General features: G+C 42.3%; 3 protein-coding genes across 3 annotated transcripts in view; 2 read left to right on the forward strand and 1 right to left on the reverse strand.

The window, feature by feature from the left end:
• Positions 1 to 3820: 3820 nt before the first annotated feature.
• Positions 3821 to 20117, forward strand: gcc2 (GRIP and coiled-coil domain containing 2). The gene is made up of 24 exons (XM_030343301.1): positions 3821 to 3992; positions 4172 to 4234; positions 4351 to 4435; positions 4537 to 4613; positions 4732 to 4836; positions 5466 to 5904; positions 6078 to 8035; positions 8185 to 8236; positions 8385 to 8485; positions 8590 to 8688; positions 9324 to 9443; positions 10388 to 10552; positions 10966 to 11070; positions 11687 to 11849; positions 12205 to 12305; positions 12535 to 12612; positions 13206 to 13343; positions 14049 to 14170; positions 15171 to 15347; positions 15738 to 15946; positions 17080 to 17298; positions 17435 to 17574; positions 19088 to 19289; positions 19382 to 20117. The coding sequence occupies exons 1-24, from the start codon at positions 3987 to 3989 to the stop codon at positions 19453 to 19455; spliced, it is 4998 nt and encodes a 1665-aa protein (XP_030199161.1). The 5' UTR covers positions 3821 to 3986; the 3' UTR covers positions 19456 to 20117.
• tmem223 (transmembrane protein 223) lies at positions 17619 to 18712 on the reverse strand. The gene has a single exon (XM_030343302.1). The coding sequence runs from the start codon at positions 18597 to 18599 to the stop codon at positions 17763 to 17765; it is 837 nt and encodes a 278-aa protein (XP_030199162.1). The 5' UTR covers positions 18600 to 18712; the 3' UTR covers positions 17619 to 17762.
• Positions 20118 to 24967: 4850 nt separating the features above from the next.
• Positions 24968 to 25506, forward strand: part of LOC115533526 (E3 SUMO-protein ligase RanBP2-like) — a 39105-nt gene continuing 38566 nt past the window's right edge. The window contains exons 1-2 of the mRNA XM_030344069.1: positions 24968 to 25186; positions 25401 to 25465. Of these exons, the coding sequence (XP_030199929.1) occupies positions 25115 to 25186; positions 25401 to 25465 (137 nt within the window). The 5' untranslated portion in view covers positions 24968 to 25114. The remainder of the gene's footprint in view (positions 25187 to 25400; positions 25466 to 25506) is intronic.

A 25506-nucleotide genomic window follows, 5' to 3' on the forward strand; every position in this document is an offset into this window, starting at 1 on the left:
GCGAGGATGACCCCAGGTGTAGGTGGTGGCAAAATGGGCCTTGCAGAGCGTAACAACTGGGTTGTTACACTGAGGACCAACATGGCTGATGGAAGGAGATCAACTGTTGGCCCTCTCCTGGCAAATCCTGTAAGCCACCGCACCACTCGAAAGTAACTCTGTGAGTGCTGGAGATTTTGACTATACCCGAGTATAGGAGATTGTGGATTCAGGTTTTATGATCCGTTGAGAACTGATTCAAGCTGGGGCTTTGGTGGTGTCAGTGATGACAATCAGGAGACGAAGCAGACTCATGTTGAGACTCCACTGGTCCCACAGTTTTACCCTCAGTTTTTATTGTCTTTTTATTGTCTCAGTTAGTCATTTCAGGTTAGAATTTCTTAGCTGACTGTGGCTGACATTTTAATGAATTACGCATCCCTTATAGCTTATTCCAGCATAATTCATAGGAATTAACAACTTCCTTGGCTTGTTGTTGCAAAACAGCAATCCTACTCAGCAGATATATCTTTTAACCTCACAATTTTTTGAGGTCTACAAAAGAAAGGATCATCATTGTACACTTGAAAAGGCCATTGAATCCCACACTGGCGTTGTAGCTAGACTTCTGAAACGATTTCAGTAAAGTGACTTTGTACACCATGTCACCTGATGGATTACCGATTTGATGTCATTCATTAACTTCTATTTCTTCTGCAGAGAGTACACTGTGAATCATTGTAAGTCCTCTAATGTGGTGCTTAGCATTGGAGCTTGTTTCTCCAGAGCAAGGACCCTTAATTGTTTAAGGATACATGGTTATTGCTATAAGCTAACCCTATAGTGAAAGAAGAATGAGAGGAAGTGTATATGCTATATAAAATGCATGCTGAGACACCATTATCTTCCCAAAATAAGAAATGTTCTGTATAAATAATGCATATAACATATGGTCTGTCTAAATAAGAGGGTGTAGTTTTCCCAATATAGGCTCATCTAATCCTGAAGCCAATTCCACCTTGTCTAAATTGTAAAAGATTGTTGAAATGTTTCAGAGCATTAAACACATATTTTAGAACAATATATTGTTAGGAATGGTTTATTCCTTAAGTTTTATGCTTCTGAAAAATATTTGTGACAACTGAGTGATGTGCTAGGCAGAGAAATAGGCTGCATTCACAACAGACTGTAGGTCAGGTTCACTATGAATGTAATCCTGGCAAATAAGGTTTGTTTCTACAATATAAAACATTATCTAATAACAGAAATGGCAAAAAATCTATAATTTAGCAGGTTCAAAGAAACAGTATTTACTTGTAATTATTTACAAGTAACATTTTGAAACACTTATTTTCTAATTTAAATGTCTGTCTTCCATCCTAGGGCTACTATCAATTCATCCACAATAAAAGGTCAAACTGCATATTTGTCTCGAATTTTCACTTTGGTGTGAAGCACTGTCCAGTCTCCAGCTGGGAGGATGTGAGTCTGATGCCATCAATATTTTAGGGCATGAAGCGACCTGGCGAACCAGTTGAGACCAAAAAGAGCGATAGTCAGTGTCATTTTAACAGTAACCTCCGTCTATTAGGTAAGTTAGCTATACGGTAATTGCAAGTGCTTAACAGTTTTTATACAACTGCATACCTCTACTAAATATTAAAATGCCAAAACACAGAAGTACACACAGTGTTTATATTTTATAGTGTCTACTAACTATAATAAGAAGTAATTTATTGAGAGAAGACTCTTTATGAGTGAAGACCGCCGGGAGGCTCAATTGACTGAGAAATAAAGGAAAATGTCAAGGCACATGGGCTAATAATGGGCTGCCATCGCCAGACTAAGAAGGCAAAATGTCAGGGACAGAACAAATGAAGGCACAAAAAAGGATTACCTTGAGGAACCAGTGTGTCATGTTGCCATAGTGTCGTTATGCCATTCACATGTTAATATCACCGCGCATCCACACAATTAATGTCAGTCATAAAACGAAGGCTAATCATTTCAATGCATTTGGTCGCTTATAATAATGTGTGAATTATGCTGCCACATTTGCAGCAATTGTTGACCTTGCCATCACAAGCAAAAACAAAAAAGAGCCTACAAATACATTCCAGCATGTTTTTCTACAGTCATCTTGAGGATGAACACTTGAACAGGTTTCCCATGCTCAAGAAAGCTAACAGAGGCAACAGGTTGGTCCCATAATCCCCTTGACCCAAAGTCAAAAGCACAATCATGCGTCATCCTGTTGTTTACAGTCAATCAGTGCCTCACAACCTTCCTATACACTGCAAGGGGTCTGGAAGTACCCAACCGAGAGGACCTGCTTCAATCACACGCTGGAGAACAACACATACACATCACTGATTGGGAAGAGGGTAAAAAAGGAAGAAAATAGTTGGAAAAAAATGCTGAGTAAGAATGACAGCAGAAAGGATATCTCAACAGAACACAACAAACATTAACAAAATATTGATGTTGTTTTTGTTGTTGTTTGTTTGTTGTCCGTTTGAGACTTTCAACACTTGCCAGGAGTGTTTTCTGGAACATCGATATGAAATAGCTACAATAGGAAAAATACATGGACAAGAATGTGATACGTTTGGTCTTATAATATTCAGAAAACCAGAGGTGAGTTTAGCTGGCGATATTTTCCAATCAGCTGCGCTGTCAAACAGACACGCCCAACCTTATTTTTATTTCAGTGCACTGACACCGGCATTTAATTTTGCAATTTTTCGATGAGAGAAAACGTTGATATTAATAAATCTAGAGGGTGTATATTGTGCTCTGAGGTTTATGCGGATGCTTTGAATAGTATTTTAATAAATACAGAATGACATATAAATATAACCAATGGCAAGGACCTTTAATAGCTGAGATTTTCAATGCGCCCATCTGGCTCACCGAATTACTTTAAGAAAGTGTGAAGGAGGGTATGAGAGATAGAGAGAGAAAGATGGGGAGGGAGGGAAGAAATCTAAAACCTATCCCATGACTTCATTGACACAGATGGAAATATATGCGCACTGAATGTGCTTTCTGATGATTCAGAGCGACTGAAAGGAAGAAGGAAAGTAGGAATACATTTCATTTTGATAGACTCGGCCATCCCATTCATTATTCCCTGGTTACTCTCACACGTCACTTGTGCCAGTCACTGCCCCTGAGTGGCAGCCACGAGGGGGAGAGAAACAGCATCAAACCCACTAGGGGCTCAACAAATGTACACATGGGTGAGGCTTTGATGGATGACTGTGTTTTATTGAGGCAGGGTCAGCAGTCTGATGCTAGAGAGCATGATGGAATAGACATGAATCTCCTCCAGAAAAGGGTGTCATCAGAGCACCCCGTCCGATCCGAAAACCACGGAAGGTGGATACAGAATGAAGTGGAACCAAATAAAACAAGTGTCAAAATGAGAGGCAGTTTACTGAAGGGCCTTATGCTTCAGGTTCAATACAGACACTTTCATATACACAGTATATTGCAGATTGAAAATAGAGCACAGCCATTCGCAAGGGGTAAATTCTGTAAGATTGTATGTCCACACAATCGTAGGATTAGAGCAATGTGTCTCTTCTAACTATTGTAATTAATTATATTTGGGGAAAACTTATTTGCATTGATTTAATTTTCTGCTGATGCTGAATGAATGATGCATTGATAAGTGAACGTTTGTGTTTTCCGATTTTTTATCTGATATATATCTATATTTAAAAAAAAAATGCAACAGCATTTTTTTAAGGGGCCAGCGGAGCACAGCCAATGAGAGTGTCCCAAGAAAGAATGGGACGACGCACGCCATAGCTGACGTCATCTGGTCTGACGAATGCGGAAATCCATCGCTAGGTACCGGAATCAAAACAGTGGCGACGATATACCATTAATTCCAAAAAAGAGCACGTCATTTTAATGGTATTAGAAATAATTTCAACGCAACACCACTTTTAACTTCTAGGAGGGTCCATACACAGAAGGTCAACACTTGAGCCGTCGAGATGGAGGTACGATGTCGTCGATTAATTTAGCTCTAGCTATGACACTTGCTTGTGTGTGGTATTCTATTATTTTTGCCATCTTCATGCAATATCAATTCATTCCATGGAGATGATGAAAAGACATGGCTCATTTCTCACGTCCAGTACTGTCCTTTAAACCCTTCAATATTAATGTGCTGCAACAGGAACCCGGTGGCACTGGGTCCCAGTCTGTGGCTTCGCCTCAAGCAGGTGCACCGAAGTCAAAGGTGCTGTGCATAACATACCTCTGCGTTTCTTCTTTGTTCAAAATAAAGATGTTTCAAATATGTTTCCTTTCATTGATGTTCATCTGTTTATGTCTACCATTATTTAAAACTCCTAGTTGGACACACTGTCCAAAGATGACCTTATCAAGTTTGCCAAAAAGCAAATCGCAGCCATGCAGAAAATGAAGACCAAATGTACAGGTTTGTAGCCATATATTTGGATTATATGTAAATGTTCTCAATAATTTGGCAGACAGATAACAGGTTAATCTAACCCTCCCTCTTTCCTCTTTTATATTAAGATTTGGAGAAAGAAGTTCAAACATTCAAACAATCAAAAGCCAGCAGCAGCAATGCAGTCGACCCCAATTTATTGCAGGTTTCTGCTAAATTATTATTTTCTCTCTTCAGTTGACAACATCCCTACTGACTTTTGTGTTTGTGCAAATGTATTTGTGTGGCCGTACACACTGACATACATGTTTTATGTGTACCAGGAGCTGACAGAGAGAATGGAGGCATTACTGTTGGAAAAGGCAGAGTGTCAACAAAGACTGGTGTTGTCTTGCAAGGATCTTGAAAGGACAAAGAAGCAGACAAAGGTGAGAAGAAACCCAAATATTGAGGCAGATTCCTTACAAGAAAACAATGCACGCATTTTTTTTAGAATGTCATTGTAACCTACAAGCTACACTAAACGGCCACTTTATAGACAAAGTCTCACAATAGGGGAAAACACAGGTGTAGCTCATAACATTAAGGGTCCGTTCGTTTAGGTTATGTAGGGCAACAGTATAGACTTATATATTGACCCTGCTGGTGCGAAGACAGACAGAAATAAAACCGACCTAATGTTAAAATGACACGAACAGGAAGTTAATTTATCCTTCGGTTAGTGACGATTAAGTAAACATACAAAGGTTATTTCACGTTCTAATGGCTTATGGCTGAAAACAAACTGAACTTAGACCAGAGGTGCCAACACCTTTTTCCAACACTACTTACTTTGTTGACTGAACTGCTTAGGTGATCAACCAAGCAAGCTGTTGGTTAAGCTGTCAATATGGGAAGGCTCATTTCTGTACCCCTAGGGTCGGGAATTTTTGGAATATCTCTATAAAAGCACTCATTTGTACCTAAAATAGTAACCACTGGGTTTATATATTCATATAAAGCATATATCATAAAAACATATATCTGATATCTGTCTCTATTCTGATATTATTTTCAGGATGATTTGGACCAACTTCAAGGACAACTTGACTCTCAAAAAGAAGACCACCAGAGACAACTCGAGACCTTACAGGGAAGCATCGAGGAACTCAACGAAAACCATCAGAAGGAAGTAGCACAACTTCAGAACCTACTCACAGACTACTACAAACCAAACTGTTCAGACTCCTCACGTCCCTCGGAGGAAGTGCAACCTTGTCTACAAGATCAACTTAAGACCCTTGTGGCCGAAATGGAGGCCGCCCGCCATTCACAGGAACATTTCCAAAAGGAGCTAGCACTGGCACATCAGGACGTGGAGAACTTCAGAGAGGAGCTGACCCAGCAAGGCGCACGACATCAGGAGGAGATGAAGGCTCTGGAGGAGGACTGCGAAATGGAGAGGGAGCGGCTCCTTCTGCTCCATGACGAGCTGACCGAGCAGCTGGCTTTAAAAGGTAATCCGGCACTTCACACTGTGTGCATTGTTCAGGAGTGTAAACATGTTGTAATACGTAGACACGGCCTCTCGTTTTCATCGACCAGATACTTTGTCGTCATTGTATGATGTTGACCTAGCTTAGTTACACCTACCTGGTCGTTTGTTGACACAGAAAACTTTTTTTTTTAGACACATACCTGCAGGATGTCCAAGAGGAGGATGAGGAGCCGATACGAGGTTCAGGGATCGCCAGGATGCTGGAACTGTCTGGCTGCAGTCAGGCTGAATCCGATGTCGCAGAGGGGGAGGCAACAGACGTCTGCAGATTGAAAGGTGTCCTCGAAGATGTCCAGGCCCAGAACACAATGCTGCATGACGAGCTGACATTGTTGACAAACTTGAAGGGCGAGCTTGAAATGGAGCTGGAGAGGATCAGGGAGGAATTTCAGGCAGAGAAGGAGGAATTGGAGTTCAAAATTGACGAGCTCCAAATGACAAGAGAGAGTGTGCACATTGAACAAAGCACAACCTCGGAAGACTTGAACTCGAAAGTAGTTCCTGACTCTGGCGTTCATGAAACAGTGAAGGAATTGGAGACCAATAACACAGCCGATGTACTTGATGGTCACAGCCTCCCTTCTGCCTCTGAAGTGCAATTATACGCTAGCCTTGCTAGACCAGAAGACCAAAGGTTGTTGAGTTTAGATGATCTTAACCAGGAATCAAAAGAAAAAAAACACAACAGAATTGAAGAACTTGAGGCTAAGTTGGAAGCCTTGAGTCATGAAAGAAACACAGCCATTGATGAATATGTCCAAATCAAAGACATTCTGCAAGGATTGGAAAATGAGTTGGGTCAGAGGACGGCTAATTTTGTTGCCCAGTATGAGACCATGAAAGAACAGGGTGCCAAGGCAGTACAGGATCTCCAATGTCAGATCAAAGAACTCCAGCAAGAAAAGACCATCCTGGTGGTGTCGGCCAGAGAAGCTACAGAAGACAACGAGAGCCTCAAGAAAAGTCTGAATGAATTGCAGATGCAGCTTGAAGAACAGCTAGTTACCAAGCAGCCCATGGAGGACTGTGTGGTCCCACCCCAGAACTCTGTTTTAGAAGAGACAAGGCTAGCCTTTGAGCTTAAGGAGTCGCTCGAGGAGCTGACCAAACAGAATGAGGTTATCGTTGTTCAACTTCAGGCAAAGGACAATGAGGTCCATGAACTCCGAGAGATCGTCGGGGACCTGACGGCAAAGCGCGACGGGTTGCAGTCCCAAGTGCACATACTCGAGGAGCAGCTAGACATGTTTGTCACGGAGCGGACAAAGGAGATCCAGTGGATTCAAGAGGAGAAGGAGAATAAACTAGAGAGTTTGAGTGTGGAGATGGAGAGCCTTGGGAAGGCTAAGAATGCTGAGATTGAACATCTGACAGAGGAAAAGGCCAAGATAGAGGTGAACCTGAAAGCAGAGATCATGGAGAGACAAGAGATGTTGTCCTCCCTTGAGCTGGCTGTCCAAGGCTTCTCCACAGAAAGGGACAATCTCAAATGCAAACTTGAGGAAGCATCCTCTGCCCTTTCCTGTGCTCAAGACGAGCGGAACCTTTTGGACTCAGAACTGACTGCGCTCAAGTCGGAGCTGGAGCAGAAGGAAGCCGATCTGCAGGCCAGGCTGCAGTCACTGGCTGAGGAGGCGGAACAAAGCCGGGCAGCAATGACGGTTCTGCAGAAGAGCCATGCAGAGGCGTCCAGACACTCTGCTGAACGGAAACAAGAGCTCCAGAACCGCATCGAAGAACTAGAGCGGGAACAAAGCATGGCGATGAAGACCGATGAAGCCAGTGGAGAAGACGGGTTGAAGGAATCTCGGGAGGGGCTCCAGATTCGCATTGAGGACCTGGAGAAGGAGAGGGACATGTTGAAGAGCAACCTGGTGGAGGTGGTGAGGGACACCGAGGGACTCCAGAAGGATCTAGAAGAGATGAAGTATGCCAATGAGAAGATGAGCGAAGAGAACCAAAAACTGTATGCCCATATCTCAGACGAAGCCATAGAGGACATGAATACACAGAGAAGACAACTGGAAGAACAACTTGAAGAAAAGAATAGCCTCGTCACTAAGTTGTGCGAGGATATGGCTGCCTTGAAGGTGCGTGAGTGGATCGTTTAAGAATTAGTGTAATAGGTTTCAATTGGCACATTCTAATAATTGCACTTCATAACTAGCTTCCTAATTCAGGAATGTATTCCATTTATAATTCCCAGCCTTTTTAACATTTCTCCCATTCACTACGCTAGGAATCTGCTGCCCAATCAACTTCTTGTGAAGAAAACTTTGCTGAGAAAATAGGTATGGAGTGTATCACTGTGTATCATTTAATCTTGGTCCCCTCACCCAGCGAGAAATACTGGTGTGACTCCAACTAGCCTAATCTGAGTCATGCATTAATTCTGCTTTACGTTTTGTTTTCTACACCCTGCCACACATCGACACTCAGCCCTCCTGGAAACTGAGGCCAAAGAGAAGAATGAGAAAATGAACAAGATAAAGGCGGTGGCCATCAAAGCAAAAAAGGAACTGGACACTAGTAAGAAAGAGGTACGGTCGTCACAAAAGTACAGTGTTCGTGATTTCCACAGAATCTGCAAATTGTTTTGCTATCTAACATCCATGGTCTCTCCCTTTTTGAATGGTCTTTCTAGGTCAGCACCCTTAAAGAGGAAGTGGATTTGCTGAAGGCTGAGCGGGACAAAGTGAGCAGCTCCATGAAGGATGTCATCCACACCGCTGAGAGCTACAATGTAAGGCAAAGAGTCCATTTCTGACCATGTATCCTTTGGTTTATCTTTGCACAATATACAATATGCGTGTGTTCAACAAAACCCTCTCTCGAGCCAAACATCTTTCTGTGATTTACGTGCAGAAATGTCATAACTACTATTATTAAATTCCTACGGTCTGTTAACATGTTCATCTCTTCGATTTAATATTTATAATGATTAAGGTTTTATTCAAGTAACAAATTACATACTCTGTAACCCTAACGTCCACATCAATAACATATGTCTTTGTGTAGGAACGACCCTAGTCCTTCAAAAAGTAAATGGGCTATAACACATTGTATTGATGTTCCATGTACTATTGGACTCTTAATCAGTGTCCCCGAGACAACACTGTTGGCCTCCATTTAGGATGAAACCACTCTCTTGTATCAAATGTGCATTTTGCTCGCAGCCTAAATGGAGCGGCTGTCAAATCTACTGTGACGTATAGTGTTTTCCTACACTGTGCTGCTCAGCCAGCCTTCAAATCAATGGTGTGTGTGTGTGTGTGTGTGTGTGTGTGTGTGTGTGTGTGTGTGTGTGTGTGTGTGTGTGTGTGTGTGTGTGTGTGTGTGTGTGTGTGTGTGTGTGTGTGTGTGTGTGTGTGTGTCTAGAACGTGCAGATTGATCACGATAGGCTGACGGAGCAACTGGATAAGGAGCGGGAGAAGGCGGAGGGGGCGGAGAGACGGATGGCCGAGCTCACCAAACAGCTCGATGCTGCTGTGTCACAGGTAGGGCCCTGCCTACACCATGCCCTTACGGGTACACAGGTTTTTATCCCCTTCTGTGATATAGAATCCTGTCCACACCACCACACACAAGCTTTGGAAAAGCGTCCACAGGAGAACATTAAAACAACCAAATACGCTCTATGGGCATGCCCGGCCAGTGGTTCAGCGATGATCTGGCCTATTAACAAGTCACCACCGAAGAAGGTTTATTAATAAAACAGAGCGACAGTTGGATCTGACTGCATGTGCATTGGGATTGGTTGCGAGCCGAACTAGCCATGCCCATAGCCCATAGCATACAGACTGATATTTCACCTGTGATTTATCTCCCTGCTTTGTTTACCTTCCATGATGGTGTCTGTGGAGCATGGCTCGCACAGGCAGCAACGCCGTAGCTCTTTAGCAGTTGTTTCTCTACTGTCTGCTGATATACAGTTGGTTATTTATCTTTGGATACCCTTTAGCGAGCCATGCATGGCACAACGATGGCCTCAAATAGACCATTAAATGAGTCTGGGGAGGCATCCACATTTAATTGACTCTTCTTCCCGTCCCCTGTTTTCCCCCTAATGAGTGGTAGAAAGAAGTTATTTGTTTTTCCATCTGTTACTGTGCTGTCACAGAGACTGAGCTTAATGCTCGTTATTGTCTCTAGGGGGCGCGGACTGTTTACACTTTATGGTTTCATGTTCCGCATGGATGACAGATTTGTGTCTGTGTGTGTGTTTCTGTGTGTGTGTCTGAGTGTCGTGTATATGTGTGTGGTGTGTGTGTGTGTGTGTGTGTGTGTGTGTTGTTCATTTTTAAGCACACACAGGTTTCTTTCTTCTATTTGCATTGTATGTATTGGTTGTCCAAATTGAAGTGTGTGTACATCGGTAAGCCCAGCTGTACAATAGTCCTGGTCTGCTGCTGTTCAAATCTTTTTCTCCACACACGTGCAGAACGCCACAGTGAGCGGTGAGAAGGAGGACCTCCTGGCCGCCGTGCTCACCTGGAGGAACACGGTGAAGCAACTGGAGGCGCACGTCAAGGAGGCTGGCAAACAGCGAGAGGGCCTGGAGGCGGAGCTGCTCGCCGAGAGGCTGATGAAGGAGCAGAAGGTCAAGGTAAAGGAGAGAAATGGAGGGACGACATTTGAGAAAACTTCTGTGTGATAGGTGTTGTATAAGTGTGTCGATGGATCGCAACGGATGGGTGCAAATTGCCGTCCCCTACCGCCAGAGGGGGGTTAAGACCTGTAAGTTGAAGAAGATGATTTAGTAATGGCATGTATTTAACCAGGATTATCATTCATCAGCTGTATCTGCTGCAAGGTAGCTCTTCCGTAGGGTTGTGAGACCCTCCTTGTACTCAGGTTTGCGTTTAGCAATGAATGGTCTGACGCGTGTGTGTGTGTGTGTGTGTGTGTGTGTGTGTGTGTGTGTGTGTGTGTGTGTGTGTGTGTGTGTGTGTGTGTGTGTGTGTGTGTGTGTGTGTGTGTGTGTGTGTGTGTGTGTGTGTGTGTGTCGTGAATTTTCAGGAGTTGTTGTCCGCCACTTCTAAATCAGAGGAGCTGACAGCTGAGCTCGGCAGGCTGCAGCAGCTGTCTCAGCAGACTGCTCATGAGCTGCAGCAACTACGCAAGGTGTGCAGGCACACACACACACACATGCATGCCTACCCACCCACACACACACACACAAAGCATTTTTACAAGCACCAACAGAGACTATTTCACCAGCCTCCTCTGAAACATACACCCAACGCAATAATGAACCAGCCACTCAAAACACACAAAACCCTGGGGCAGGGTCCAGTCAGGCAGGTGCACTTGTCCCCCATACTGGCTTACTGCAGGGGACTGCTGTAATGGCAGGCCTCTAGCTATGATCACCATTTAGAAAGGAGGATGGAGCCATTCCAGCCCATAGCACTGAAGTTCCTGCTTTCCATTAGTGGTTTGCCATCTATTTATAGCCATCTGGATAGCAACTGTTGTCGACTGAACAGAAATCGGCGCATACATTTTGCATTGACACAGATATTTTCAAAGAAAATACTGATCTGCCCTCAACCTCTCTTATCCCTGTTTTGTTTAGCCACATCAAGCCTGTACTCAACATTCACTCGCTATAATTTCCTTTATATGAGGATGAATGGAATTGGCCATGGCCATTAGCTTCTATTATATGGTATTGAACCTCAATGCATAGGTATATCTCTGCTACTTTAGGCATGTGTCTGTTTTCCTGTCCATGCAGGAGGCGCAGCAGAACTCTCTGCTGGGTATGGAGATGGCGGACTACGAACGACTGGTCAAGGAGCTCAACATTAAAGTCTCTCAGGGAGAGAGCGACATCGCTCAGCTGAAGGCGCAAATAGCCACTCACGTCCAATCAGAAGAAAGCTTCAAGCAGCAAACAGGTGTGGACTTGATCCCTTCACTCATTAACACGTATTAGAATTTTTTTTTGCATCTGAAGATGATACCTTTTTTTTTAAGGAAAATAGATTTAGATATCCCCCTATAATCACAATATCCTTGAGTGGCAATTTACAATGAATGCCTTGCATTCACCCACTCACACACCTGTCTGCGTTATTTATACTGCGCACCGTGCACTGTCTTCTGGAGCAGTTTGAGCAGGTTTGGAAATCTCGCTCAAGGGTACCTGGACAGATTAACGCAACAAGGAACCATGATCAGCTGTGAAACAAGTTGCTGATTCCCTCTTATAGTGAAGAATACATCCAAGTAAAACGTGTCTGTGTCATACAGAGGACTTGAAGTCCCAGGTGCGGCAGAGGGAGGAGAAGGCCTCCAAGATGAAGCAGCTGCTGGTGAAAACCAAGAAGGATTTAGCCGAAGCTAAGAATCAGGTTTGCATTGAGTTATTTTGTTTGCATTGCCTTTTAATCCCCAGAAAAGTATAAAAGAGCTTCCATTAGGAATGCAAACTAACAATCTTTTATTGTGTAACAGTATTGCCATATTAATGTTAATATTACAGTGCATGTACAATGCATGAATGTGAAATGAAGTTCCCCCTTGCCTGGGTCGTGTGTTATATAACCGTACGTGCCTTTTGCGCACGTGTCTGTTTCTTAGAATGCATCCTCCATGATGCTCCAGGCATCACTAAAAGGAGAGTTGGAGAAGAACCAGCAGCAGCTGGAGTGTTGTAAGGTAAATCACCCCATCCACTTTGGTTTCAAATCCAAAACATGGCCAGGCTTTTTGGATCTTTTATGTATTGTTTTCTTATGGTTGTGAAATGTGGAGGGCACAGTCTACATAATGTTGTGGCAGACATGTAAGGGTGATGGCTGTGTATAACGGGGTTACATCACTTTATAGTTCATATTAATTCATATTTTATACTAATTTCCGTGTACAGATTAATTTTGCTTATGTTCCTGACCATATTTTTCTCCATCTTATCAGTCTTATTTTATTAATATTCTCTATTCTTACCATCATGTTTCAATCTTTAAGCAGAGCGTCAGTGACTGTAGTTATTTCTCTCAGGATTAATGAAGTATGCTGAATCTAATCAATCAAAGTAAATGTTGTGTCTCTTTTTAGAGAGAATTGAACAAGTAGTGTAAGATGTATAAGCTGAATGCTCGTAACAAGACGCATGCTTACGTTATTTGAGGAGAGCAGCAGTGGCACCATACATAAAAAACCCTTATACCAGGAAGCAGTGATACTCTAGCCTGTCAACACAACATGCTGACAATGAGGCTCTCTGTTGTGTACCCATGTGTCATGTTTAGATTGAGGTGAGTGAGTTGATGGCAGAGCGACATCGCCTTCAGGAGCAGCTAAGGTGTGCGACGGAGCAGAATCTGAGGACAGCCAGCTCTCTGCAACAACGCATTACCAACCTCCAGCAGGAGTGTGAAGTGTCTAAGGTGCGTGTACGACACACACACACTGATATTGTTTGTGCGCGTATCGTATTGGCGCAGGACAATCCATCAAGCTTGCATTCGGAGTGCACCTTCTCTCCATCACTCCTACATCCTCCTCCCTGTACTGTGTTTACTTTTCCTGTTCCTCCAGTTTCATTGGCGCAAATACTCATCTCCCCCCCCCCCCCCCCCCCCCCACCCATACCTCCTATTATCTCCCCATCTCTTCAGTCCACATGCATAATTATTTTTAAATAATAGTTAAAAACTACCAACTGGTCTTTTTAACAACCTAATTTTATATTGTAAATTTTACATTTTAATGATTTTAGATCATCCAGCCCTAGCTATTATTATTATTATGATGATGATGGGCAACCTAAAAATAAGTGAATACTTCATACTTATTACATACACTATGAGGTTAGATCTAGCTGCAATTAAGAATCATAATTCAGGGCAGAGCTTGGCACAACACGAGCCACACTGGCACATTGCAAACCACTGCTAAACCATTACTTAATGAAGTGCTCAAGAACCTTTCTTGGAGTCAGCATGGGCTTGTCCAATAGTGATGAAAAAGGGGGATTTAGAGCTTTACTTCAAGGAATTAGGAATAGGCGGCAAACATTTTGGCTTCTCTCTGGACATTTATTTTAATGAGAACCTTGTTTATCCTATTGTCTATTTGCTAATTATTTTCAGGCGGAGCTTGTCTCAACAACAGGGGACTTTGAGAGTTATAAAGTGCGTGTCCATAACGTGCTTAAACAGCAGAAGAATAAGGCAACTTTGCAGAGTGACAGCGAACCTGTCAAATTGGAACGGTAAGGCCCACAGAGATTTCCAACTAAACTGTTTAGGGAGCTGTTAACATTGCTAGAGCGAGACGGAGTGCAAATCTTTTATGAGGTGCAATTAAATCACAAGAAATTATAGAAATCTCAAATGAATGGTTCATAGACGGACTCCATTTGACCCTTGCTGGTTTGTTGTGGCACGGCATTTTGACAACTGAATAAGGTGGTTTGGCCGGTGCTTGGCCAATAAATGTTGCAAACTATTGCAATGCCATTTGTTCTCTGATGCAGCATGCCATGTACTGGAACCTGTGCTAATGCTTTGGCACGTTTTTTCAATTGCTGACTTATCTTGCCTTTAATACGCCAAACGACTACGTTCAGCTACAGAGCCCTCATTCATATTCAATATTCTCCCAAATACACACGGTGACAGGGGGCAGCATTGCGACCGGAAAAACAGATCTACCAAGCAAAAAAAAACTGCACCACAGAACCACCATTTTGCCTTCGTCATTGAATATATTTGGCGGCCACATTCGACAGACTACTACACAGTGTAGTACCATTGAGACTATAATCATTGTACACATACAACAGTTGTATATTAGTTATATGATACATTGTGAGTGTGCTATATTTTACACTCCTATTGATAAAGAACGTATCCATCAATTTACAATACAAGTCAAATAATAACAGGCTGGCTATAATGAGGGCCATCTGACCTTGGATCCAGCAGTACTAACATGTTAAGCAGAACGTTTGGGTGGAGACGGTTCTGAGCCTTGGAATCCAAAAACTGAAGTTGCAGAGTTATGCCTATGCCATGTGTTTTATTGCAGAGATATTCTAAGAGAAACTGATAGTAGACAAAGCTTTCAGTAGGGGATTTTATTTCTAAAGTGGTCAGTCCACACAGTGTTGATTTATATGAAACGAGAGAAAGAGAAACGCCCCATTCACCATTCAGAGGTCGTTCTTTTGTTAGACACGGGGATATATTATTGTTTTTGTGCTCTTGCAGGGAGCAGCTTTCCTCTCAGGTGGAGCAGCTTCGGGCCCGGCTCTCCGAGAGCCAGCAGAGCCTGCAGGGCTGCGCTGCTGAGCTGCAGCAACTCCAGCACGAACATGACACCCTGCTGGAGCGCCACAACAAGATGCTCCAGGAGACGGTCGCCAAGGAGGCGGAGCTCCGCGAGCGGTGAGGGGGAGTGGAGGAGGCGAAGGCTAAATGAAGCGGCGTCACAAGGGTCGCACTTGACTGCATTTAGCTCCACACGACTGGGAGTGGTTTCATCGGGACACATACCGTCGACGCACATATGCCACTTCAAGCTACATTTAGAAACAGCTTGAATATGAGTTAATAAAGTCATGTTGCTATGGATCTGGCGGGGGGGGGGGGGTGCTGTCTTAGTGCCCCCTCAAATTAATCTTAAAATTGTCGTAAACATCGTATCCCATGGTGCATGGTGTTGAAAATGTGAGCGCTACAAACACTCAATACAATGTATCCGGTGCTTTACATATAATTGTCCCATAGTTAGTCGAGATATACAATTAAAATATATCTGTTAAAAATCCCTTTCAGGCTTCTTTCTGTGCAATCCGAGAACATGTCTCTGCGCACGGAACAAGCCCAGGCCCAAGCAGAGCTGCAGGCCCAGGCAGAGGCCCAGAGACTGGCCTTCCGAGAGCAGGTGAGGCACCTGCAGGACGAACAGCGGTCCACCGTGGAGACTCTGCACGCCCAGCTCAGCCGGCTGGAGGAGCAGCTCTTCACCTTACAGAGCCAGAGCGGTAAGGAGCAGCCGTTCATCATGGCTATAATCAAATACTCACCAGTCAATCTTATGACACAACGGAATTATACGAGGAGATGATTGCAATTATTTAAGATGTAGAACTATTTTGTACAAACAGAATAACGCATTTTAATTGTAATGGGCATTTAATAAAATGTTATAAAAATTGTGATACATTACGGTGTACAGTAGTATTGGGAGTTAGCTGACCCTGAACCAATATATAAATGTATTGTAGATATTGTCTGTGAGAATTTGTGTGAATGCTTTTTCTCTCCCGGTAATCAATAACCTGGGAGGTTATTATGGCTAGGCTGGAGGAGGGTAGTCTGGTTCTGCTCCCATCAGTTGTTGTTTGTCAGGCTATTGGGAAAATACAATATAATAACACAGAGTGGCAGGCAGAGGGAGTTGACATCCTGTTGAAGAAATGTTGTTGCATGAGAGCATTTGAAAGTCATGAAGAAGAATTGGTTTAAAGGGATTGGGTTGCTTTCAGGGTAGCATGGTTTCATGGTACCTAAGGTCTTTCATCACCTCCCACACAGCTAATGTCTGGCGCTCATCAGAGCAAAACCAACCAGAAAACCACACAGTAGAAATTCCAACAGGGGGTATGTTGTTTAGTCTACCATTCTGTCTAGACACAATCAGTCTAGACTTATCAGGTGTGAGGAAGGGTACTGTTCTTGTCCCACACCTCGCAAAGCACGTTTATAGCTGTGCACTATGATAGATGACTATTATGATATAATAGTCATATATCATTTTAATGACATACATAGCTCACCCCTAGGCATTTGGAGATTGTATTAGTGGAACCCTGTTTCATAGATAGTTTCATGCTACCATTGTATGTTTGCCCATTCCGCACCAGTCGCACGCCACACGCCTTACCATCCCTGTTCGAGGGATCCTGCTGGATTTTTGGAGCTTTTGAAATTTGGCCTGTAAAACCAGCTTTCACTTGACGTGATATACTTGTTCACTGCCATTATCTGGATACTCAGAACCCAATAGTACTAGATTGTAACGTTTGGATTAAGCTCATCTCTAGTGCCGTCACTTAGTCACGATCTTTATTTCGTTCCAGTGTCTCATATCACAAATGTTTACCCTTCCTCTCAGGTTCTCCGTCCATCCAATCCAGCCGGAGGCCCCGAATGTCTGACCTCCAGCGCAGGAACCCTGACCTGAGTCATGGTGGGCCAGGGAGCATAGACCTCCAGACCACAGCCCGGGAGGAGGGCGAGGGCATGGAAACCGCGGAGACGGAGAACCCCCTCCAGCCACATCCTCCCCTGCCTTCTTTAGAGCTGCTTCTCGGCTCCCCAGACCCTAAGCAAGGTGCGCACACGTGTTTTATGACTGAATGACCACGACACTAATGATCACTAACGCCATTATAGTTCAATTCTGATTCATATAATTTTGACTACATAGCAGTTACTCAACTGTTCCTCTACATCCGTTTTGCTGCCAGAACCATTTGTATGGACCGTGGAGCCTACCAAGCAAGAGTTGAGCCAACAGCTGACCACAGCAGCACGCAGTATGGAGCATATGAACAGCCTGCTGCACGAAACGGAAGCCACCAATGCAGTCCTCATGGAGCAAGTTACAGTATGTATAAACACAACAATTCAGAAAAACTCAGCACCGCAACATCAATTCACCATCATTGGAATTTATTTGAAACAGTTGTTGGTAAACTACCAATTGTTTCCCCTTACAATTGATTCCACAGATCATAAATACAATTGGTTTCATGACAAATTGTTTGACATAATCTTTGGTACCCAATTGTTCAATTAGAGTGGTCGATATGCCCCAACAGTTACATCAAACAATTGAGCATTGTTTATTGTCCCTTCTTTGTCCAAAAGAAAATAGAATATATTGTCCTTAATCTTGAGTGGAATAAACGAGGGGGACTCGTTCCTGTGGGCGTGGCAGGCGACGCGGGACAGAGGCACTGTTATTTGCCGACCTTTGTCAGGTCCCAGGGGGGACTGGGTCGCCACTGTCACCATCTTGCCTCCTTGGTGCAAAATCACCCGACTCACAGAACGGCGACAAAACAGGACGCCAAGTCCTATGATGCCTGCTCCCACCGCAAGACACCCTCCTGTAAACCCGTATCTCCAAACACTTCTTCCTAAATTGATATCGAAGCTCCAAAACCCGGCAAGGCCCGTGGTGGTAACTTTGCGTTGTTCTTTTAAAGAGCTGTCGTTTCTTAAACCAGTGTAAGCGAAATGTGCAAGGTAGGTCCAGAAGAGAGTCTGAGCGCCGCAGAAGGTCGCCAGGAGGCGTACGAAGCGTGTTCGGTCGTGATGGAACAGAACGACGTCTCTGGAGATCTTGGTTGATGTGCAATAGCAGCGCCCGGGTTGGGTTAAATCCCTGCGGTATTTTGGACAGCGCAGTCCGGACAGTACATGTGGCAACTCGATCCCGATCAGGCATTTAATACGACTATAGACGTCCTTCGTTTGGTTTGTTGATAGATTCGGTGGCGACAACGGCTTACTTTGCGGGATTTCCCTCAGTACTTTGGCGACAGTTTGTTGAATACTTAGCAGTCGAACCCGAACTTGGATCGAATTCCATTGATTCGACTTACAAAATAAACGAAAGAATCCCATCCTTCGATATGAACGGCTTGAAACGAAGACGCTTCTTTATTCAACAATTGCGAACTTGTATTTCCTGACACCTTACGAACAGGGCGCCGCCATACTAGATTTTCGATGCCGCGTCATGAACTACAGGGAGCGAGATGGTCCAGAAAACCTAGTGGCCTCGATCTAAGGAACGTTTAAAAAAATGTATGGATGTACACATGCTTACGGCCAAACCATATCAAAAGTACACTATTCAACACTTGTTTATGCATCATTTCATAATTTTACTTTTACAGCCAACTGTAAATAATTTTATTTGTTGATAATAAGCACTATCGTAAAAATATTCTAGGAGTAAGTGACATCCGAGGTCCTCAACATCCACCCACCTTACTTAAGCAAACAACCCCCCTTCTACTTATACAACAGAACATTTTACAGGCAACAATTCTCTCATAGTTGCTGTTTAATGCAGAGGATAAAACTAATGTGTATCTGTCGCTCCCTAGCTGCTCAAGAGCGAACTGCGGCGCTTGGAGCGTAACCTGGAGAGGGACAAGAGCGTGTCGAATATGGAGTACTTGAAGAATGTGTTGCTGCAGTTCATCTTCTTGAACTCTGGTACCGAACGACAAGCCCTGCTACCGGTCATTCACACCATGCTGCAGCTCAGCCCTGAGGAGAAGAGCAGGCTGGCAGCAATAGCACAGGGTACGCATATTTTACCCATCTATGCACAATGCCACTCTGTTTATGTGTTTTTGCTCACACGATATTGCGTCTCTTATTTTCTCTGTTGACAGGTCAGCCAGACGTATCGGGGTCCAGGGGCGCTGGATGGTCTTCGTATCTCCACAGCTGGTCTGGAATCAGATAGATAGACAACATAATAGGGTGGGAAAATGTAATCAGGAACATACTACTAGATCTGGAAATCATACTGGTGATGTGTTTTGTTAATGTCCACTTGTATATACATGCATATAAAACTATCTTCCTGACAGTAGTTACTTATAGCCCAGGTCAAGTCATCACATATTTGGGTCGACATGACCAAATTATGGCATTGCAAAAGGTATCAGTGCGATTTACTTTATTTCATATTTGTGCATTTTCTTTAAGTGGCAACTCATCTCAGAGCCAGCTAGCATTTATACTTAGGTTGTGCTGCTACATCGGTATGTGGAAGAATCATAATAATATATATTTTATAAATGATCACTGTATGTGAGCCCGAGACCAGACCAGACCAGACAATACCAATAATACAATTTAGTTTGTTAAAGATGCCTGATGAATGTTAAGCCAAATGTTGAAATGATGGGCATCTATGCTCTTCGAGGCATTCTGTAATGTGAACCTTACTTTTATTATTTAAGTGTTTTATATGTGTGGAAATATGGTAATAAAATTACATTATATATTTTGGGTTATGGGTCCAGTATTGTCATGTAATGTTAAAAGATTGTTCCATTTTGGGGAATTCATGGCTGTTAACATCGAATAAATAGATGTCACGTGTGGTCATTATTACCCACATTGTTACTTTTTATTTATTGGTAAGCAGTGTTTGTTTGGTAAGTTTAAATACTTTCTTCGATATTTTCTTAATTCATTCTTGGTATTATTTATGGTTGCTATAGTTTTTGTTAATAATTTGTTTATGTGTCCCCACTACCGCCTCTAGAGGCCAAAAAGTATAGGCTATGGATTCCTCTCAATCTTTTTGTGTGTGAAAGTTGTAAGCATAGGCCTAGAAATAAAACAGGAATTCAGGATGATCATTATTACCATAAATGGTTATATCACACAAAACAACGAATAAAATGAAATGTATTTGCAGTATCAATTGAAATTAGGAAACAATACAAATTGGTCATAAAGTTGACAAGTTAAAATGGATATTTTACAAACTTACAAATGCAATACCTCTTGGCTCGATTGAGAAAACTTGTGCTCATAATTTGGCAAAAATAAGTAGGGAGTTAACTCCATATTCTAAATGTATACTACTGGGGAATGGTAATAGCTAAATAGGTGAGGTTTTGCTTATACTGTGTGTGCATAAAGAAATAACATTTGTAATGGAATTTGTTGCGCATTTATAAAAAGATGAATCAGTGTTGCCTTACAGAATATAGCCCACATACAGACACTAAAAGAGTCTTCTGTAAATTTGACATTTTACGATTAACCGGTTAAAGGTTAATCATTGTAACCTTTCATTATTGTAATAAATTGACATCCTTTTTCTTTATGTGAAATGCAATACCTGGCAATAAAGATGTTTTTTTTTCCAAGATACGTCCTCAATATGTGCTCTCCAGCTTAATTTATCGTTTATTTGAACGATACATCTATCATGATGACAACATTTTCTGTTTGTCATTTAATATCCATAGGATTAATGACCATAAGCCGCTTTCTACTGTTACACAACTTGGTCTTAAATAAAGTGAGATGGAGCTGGGGCGAGGGTTTGCTAGCAGACGGTGCCAAGGCTACACATCATCAACACTGATGCTGTGTGGGGTGGGTGGCGTTGCGAATCTTGAAAAATCCAGGATGCCTGAGAGCCTTACTGCATTATACTCCATAATAGTTGTTTCTTTAGGAACCTGAATGTTGTCTTTTCCTTCACAGAAAAAAAAATATTTCCACTATAAAATGATGCAGACTATCTGCAGGCACAGATAGATGAATAAAAATCCACCAGTATGCAGGAAATTAAGTGTTTGACGCTTAAAAGTTTCTAGGGGAGCACCCCCATACCCCCCACCTATAATTTGTCTCCTAAAATGTTGAAATGAAACCTAGCCTATAGGGCTGTCATTTTTTCCAAAAATGAAATTCGAACGAATTTCGAATGTCCATAATTAATTCGAATACATTCGAATACATTCGACCCCCCCCCCCCCCCCCCCCATAGAACACGACAACAGTCTTGATTTTTTATGTTGCTCTTTTTATTTCTTGTGGAAATCACGTATACCTACTGAATTCATAACAGCACAGGATAAAAACACATCTTTGATAACACATTTGTAAACACAACAAGAGGAATCTCCGACACACAAGTGCGGCTGTCTTTTACACATTAACAATAACTCGCGCGGCTGTACACTCTGTGCTGCTCCGCTCGGCAGTTGTTCCTCTGCTGCTACATTTCGGTGGTAAGCTAGCAGATATGTGCGCAAATTTGATGTTGTCGATAAGAACGACAGCTCTCTTTTACAAAGACGACAAACTGCCTTGTCTTTGTTTGTGACTTTTCCACCCACGGTGTAAAAGCCAAAATGCTTCCATACGCTGCTTTTTAAATGTGATGGTGTCGGTATGGTCCGCTCAGCATTGTACTCCTCGCAATTCTCCATTTTTAATAGCAATTTTTTAATAGCTGTATCTCGGTTCGCGTTCTCTTCAGTTACGTTTTGTTTCAAAGCCCTCTTGGCCTATCTGTATCGAATGTTGATTCAACATTCGATACTAGAGGTGTCCGATATTATCGGCCCACCGATATTATCGGCCCGATATTAGCATAAAAATTTAATATCTGTCAATATCGGTATCGGATTTTCTTTGCCTTAAAACCGATTTTATTTTATTTTTTTATTTTTTTATAGCTCAAATAAATGTTTTCAAAATTGTGCAGTACAGTGCACATTGTAATTGACTCATATTTGTGCATTTATTCAATTAAGGTTATTGAGTTTTAGTTAAAGAAACATACTGCTATGTTGCATATAGTTGTTCAGGTACAATGCTTTATCATTTGTGAAGTCAAGTTTGCCCTATTTGTTGTGGGCATTGTCAAGATTATCTCAGGGAGAGTGTAATCCAAACTGTTGTCTGAGACCATTAAAAAAATAAAAATAAACATGGCACTTTTCCCTTAAATTAAGTTGAAGTATTTTTCTTATTTTGCACAGACAATGTTAACATTTGGAAAGCCTTGTTGCATTCAAGAATGCATCCAGTGGGGCATCACAATAACATTAAGCATGTTGTGTTAATTCCACAACAGGAGATATGTAATGTTACCTAAATTAGGTTTGAGGAAAAATAACCCAAATATCGACATCGGTATCGGCTGATATCGGAATCGAAAATTTAGAGTTGGACAATATCGCATATCGGATATCGGCAAAAAAGCCAATATCGGACATCCCTATTCGATACAGATAGCCAGGCCAAGAGGGTCGGCAACAGGTCAAACTGATATACAATTTTAGCGCGCCCTCTGCTGGATCGAAAGCAGACTACTTAAAATGGTCTGAAGTTCTTATGAGACGGCAGCACACGCAGTTCGAATGGAGAATTACACTTCGAATTCAAACTTTTCACCCCACCTTCGAACGAATATTCGAACTTCGAATAAAAAGTGACAGCCCTGCTAGCCTTTATGACCCTCTACGCAGGTTGTATACAATATATTCATAAATATGTTATTTTTACTTTTTGGATTAAAAAGAAGGCATGTCAGTAAACTCCATGTCGGCCCTTAGTGTGATTAGTGGCCCTTTGTGAAAATGAGTTTGACACCCCTGATATAGGTAATGTAAGGTCTGTCTCACTTGTATTCATTTTACTCTTAAATAACTTGAATGGAACTTTAGATGTCTGGGGATAAGCAGCAGTCAGGTAGCTATTCAATGCAATTACCTGCCTATTTTTTTTATTTAGGTAAAGCATTATGAAAATAAATGTGCATGCGCAATAAAGTATACAACAAAATTTGCCTGTCCTATTCCCTCTTGGGCTAAGCCCCGGATGTTTCAGAAACCTAGCAACGCCCCTGGTGTTTGCTTCAAAGAAGGGAAACTAGATCGTCAGTTTTTAGCCCTTACCTATACAGCATCCATAGCTATACCTGCTGTGCAAATAACAACCGATTTAACTTTCATTCCTCAGACCAGCAAATAAAAAAATAGAAATAAAGTTTGCATTTACGTATGTTGTCTCATACCCAAAGCCTTATGAGCAGATTATATTATTTAACACAATATTGTAGTTCTCAAAACCTCTGCCTTTGGACAAACTTGGTAAGCCCAAATGGGTAGTGTGGTTGAATTCGTAATGTCTGGAGGAGGCCCCCGTCCTTGGGATCTTCAACTCACACCTCTGGTGGAGCTTGTCTGGCATCCCTGTGGAGGATGGGGGTATTGAGCCAGAGTGGGCAGTATTCAAATTTCAAAACCTCCATTGATGAAGCTGCGGCGGTGAGCTGTGGCCTCAAGGTCTAGGTGCCTCAAGGGGCGGTAACCCTAAGACACGGTGGTGGACACCGGTGGTCATAGAAGCCGTCCAACTGAAAAAGGAGCCCTTATGGAATATGTTATTCCAGAGGACTCTTGAGGCAGTTGCAGTGTACGACAGGCTTGAAGGGCCGCTGCCATGTCTGAGGCTAAGCAGCGGGTGTAGGAGAAGTTTGAAGAGGCCATGGAGAAGGATTTTCGGTCGACACAAGTTTTTCTGTAAACCATCCGGCACCTAAGGAGGGGGAAACGGCGAACCAGCCAAGCTGTGTAGGCTACAGTAAGGGTGGCACTCTGTTGACCTCAACTGAGGAGGTAGTCGAACGCTGGAAGAAACACCTTGAGGAACTCCTGAATCCGGGTTGCAAGGGAGGTGTTCCATGCACGTCCAGTGAGGAGGAGACTTCGGGGAAAATATCTTCTATGTAACCCTGAATTTTCTGGATGATTGTTGCCTTAACTTCTGTTTGATTTTCTTACGCACGTAACGCGTTCAGTGTGGCCGTACCGGGATGACCTTCCCAGAAGGAAACACTAACCAATGACTGAGGCACCATTATTTCATCATAAATGATAATACGAAGTCATTTAGGGTAGGCCTACACATTTGAATGTTGTGTAGGCCTATGTCTACAGAACATATAGCATTGTGAATGTGAATGGTAAGCAGAAGATGGTTGACCCATCCAATTGTAAATCCTGCATTTTAGAACTAACTTTTGTTTTTTATATTTAATAAAACATTGTTTGTCAAGCGCCTATGAATTGTCAAGCAATCGGCACTGTTTCTATGGGCAACTCGGATCTAAACTAACAGATTTATGTTGTAAAATAAAATGTGTTTTATTCTATTGTGCTTTTATTTTAACTCTTGAAAGGGGCATGTTTTAGACTGAATTAAATCGATATTTTCCTAATGTCATGTATTATATCTTTCCTAATAAATATTAATATCGATGATTTTATCCGTTACTTCACTCGAGCTGACAGTATTTTAATTTAAGATGTTGCACGGTTCTGTAGGTCAATAGACTACATTGTTCTTGGCCGGGTACTCACCTTCAAAATAAAAGGGTGTCACCTGGTGATTCAAAGTTTCAATTTCATTTCATCCGTAAACTCAGGTAAGCAAATGACGAGACTACGCACTGTCATCATGATGGCGGAAGAGCTATTGAACCACTAACGATTTGAGAAATTACTACCACTATTTCTAATTATCGTTCAATAATACCTCCTGCCACACATGAGTATAGAGATCTAACATTAAACTTCGAAGCCATGAGGCGAAGTAAGGCTGAAGTGGATCGCTATATCTCTTCGGTACACAGTTCGTCCCCTTCGCTCAAAGAGGTAAGTTGACGTGCAGAATAACTGGACTTTTCCCCTGTCCTTTATTAAGTAACATTTAATATGACTTCATATGCTGTTATTCAGTCGGCATGATGCTTTGTCTTATCTTTCCTGTCAAATATGATGCAAGATTTTGGATTTAAACAACAAGATCTTTTCTGAGCTCTTTGTTGGAATTAATAGTCGTATTCAATGCTGTATTTTTCTTTTACAGCCATACAAAGGCTTTTTATTTGCCAAGCTGTATTTTCAGGCGAAGGAGTATGAACTCGCTAAAAGGTCAAGTCAAATAAGTCTTGATTATTTAAATTAAACCATTT

This window comes from Gadus morhua, chromosome 20 (assembly GCF_902167405.1).
Source record: "Gadus morhua chromosome 20, gadMor3.0, whole genome shotgun sequence".
In the NCBI taxonomy this organism is placed as follows: Eukaryota; Metazoa; Chordata; class Actinopteri; order Gadiformes; family Gadidae; genus Gadus; species Gadus morhua.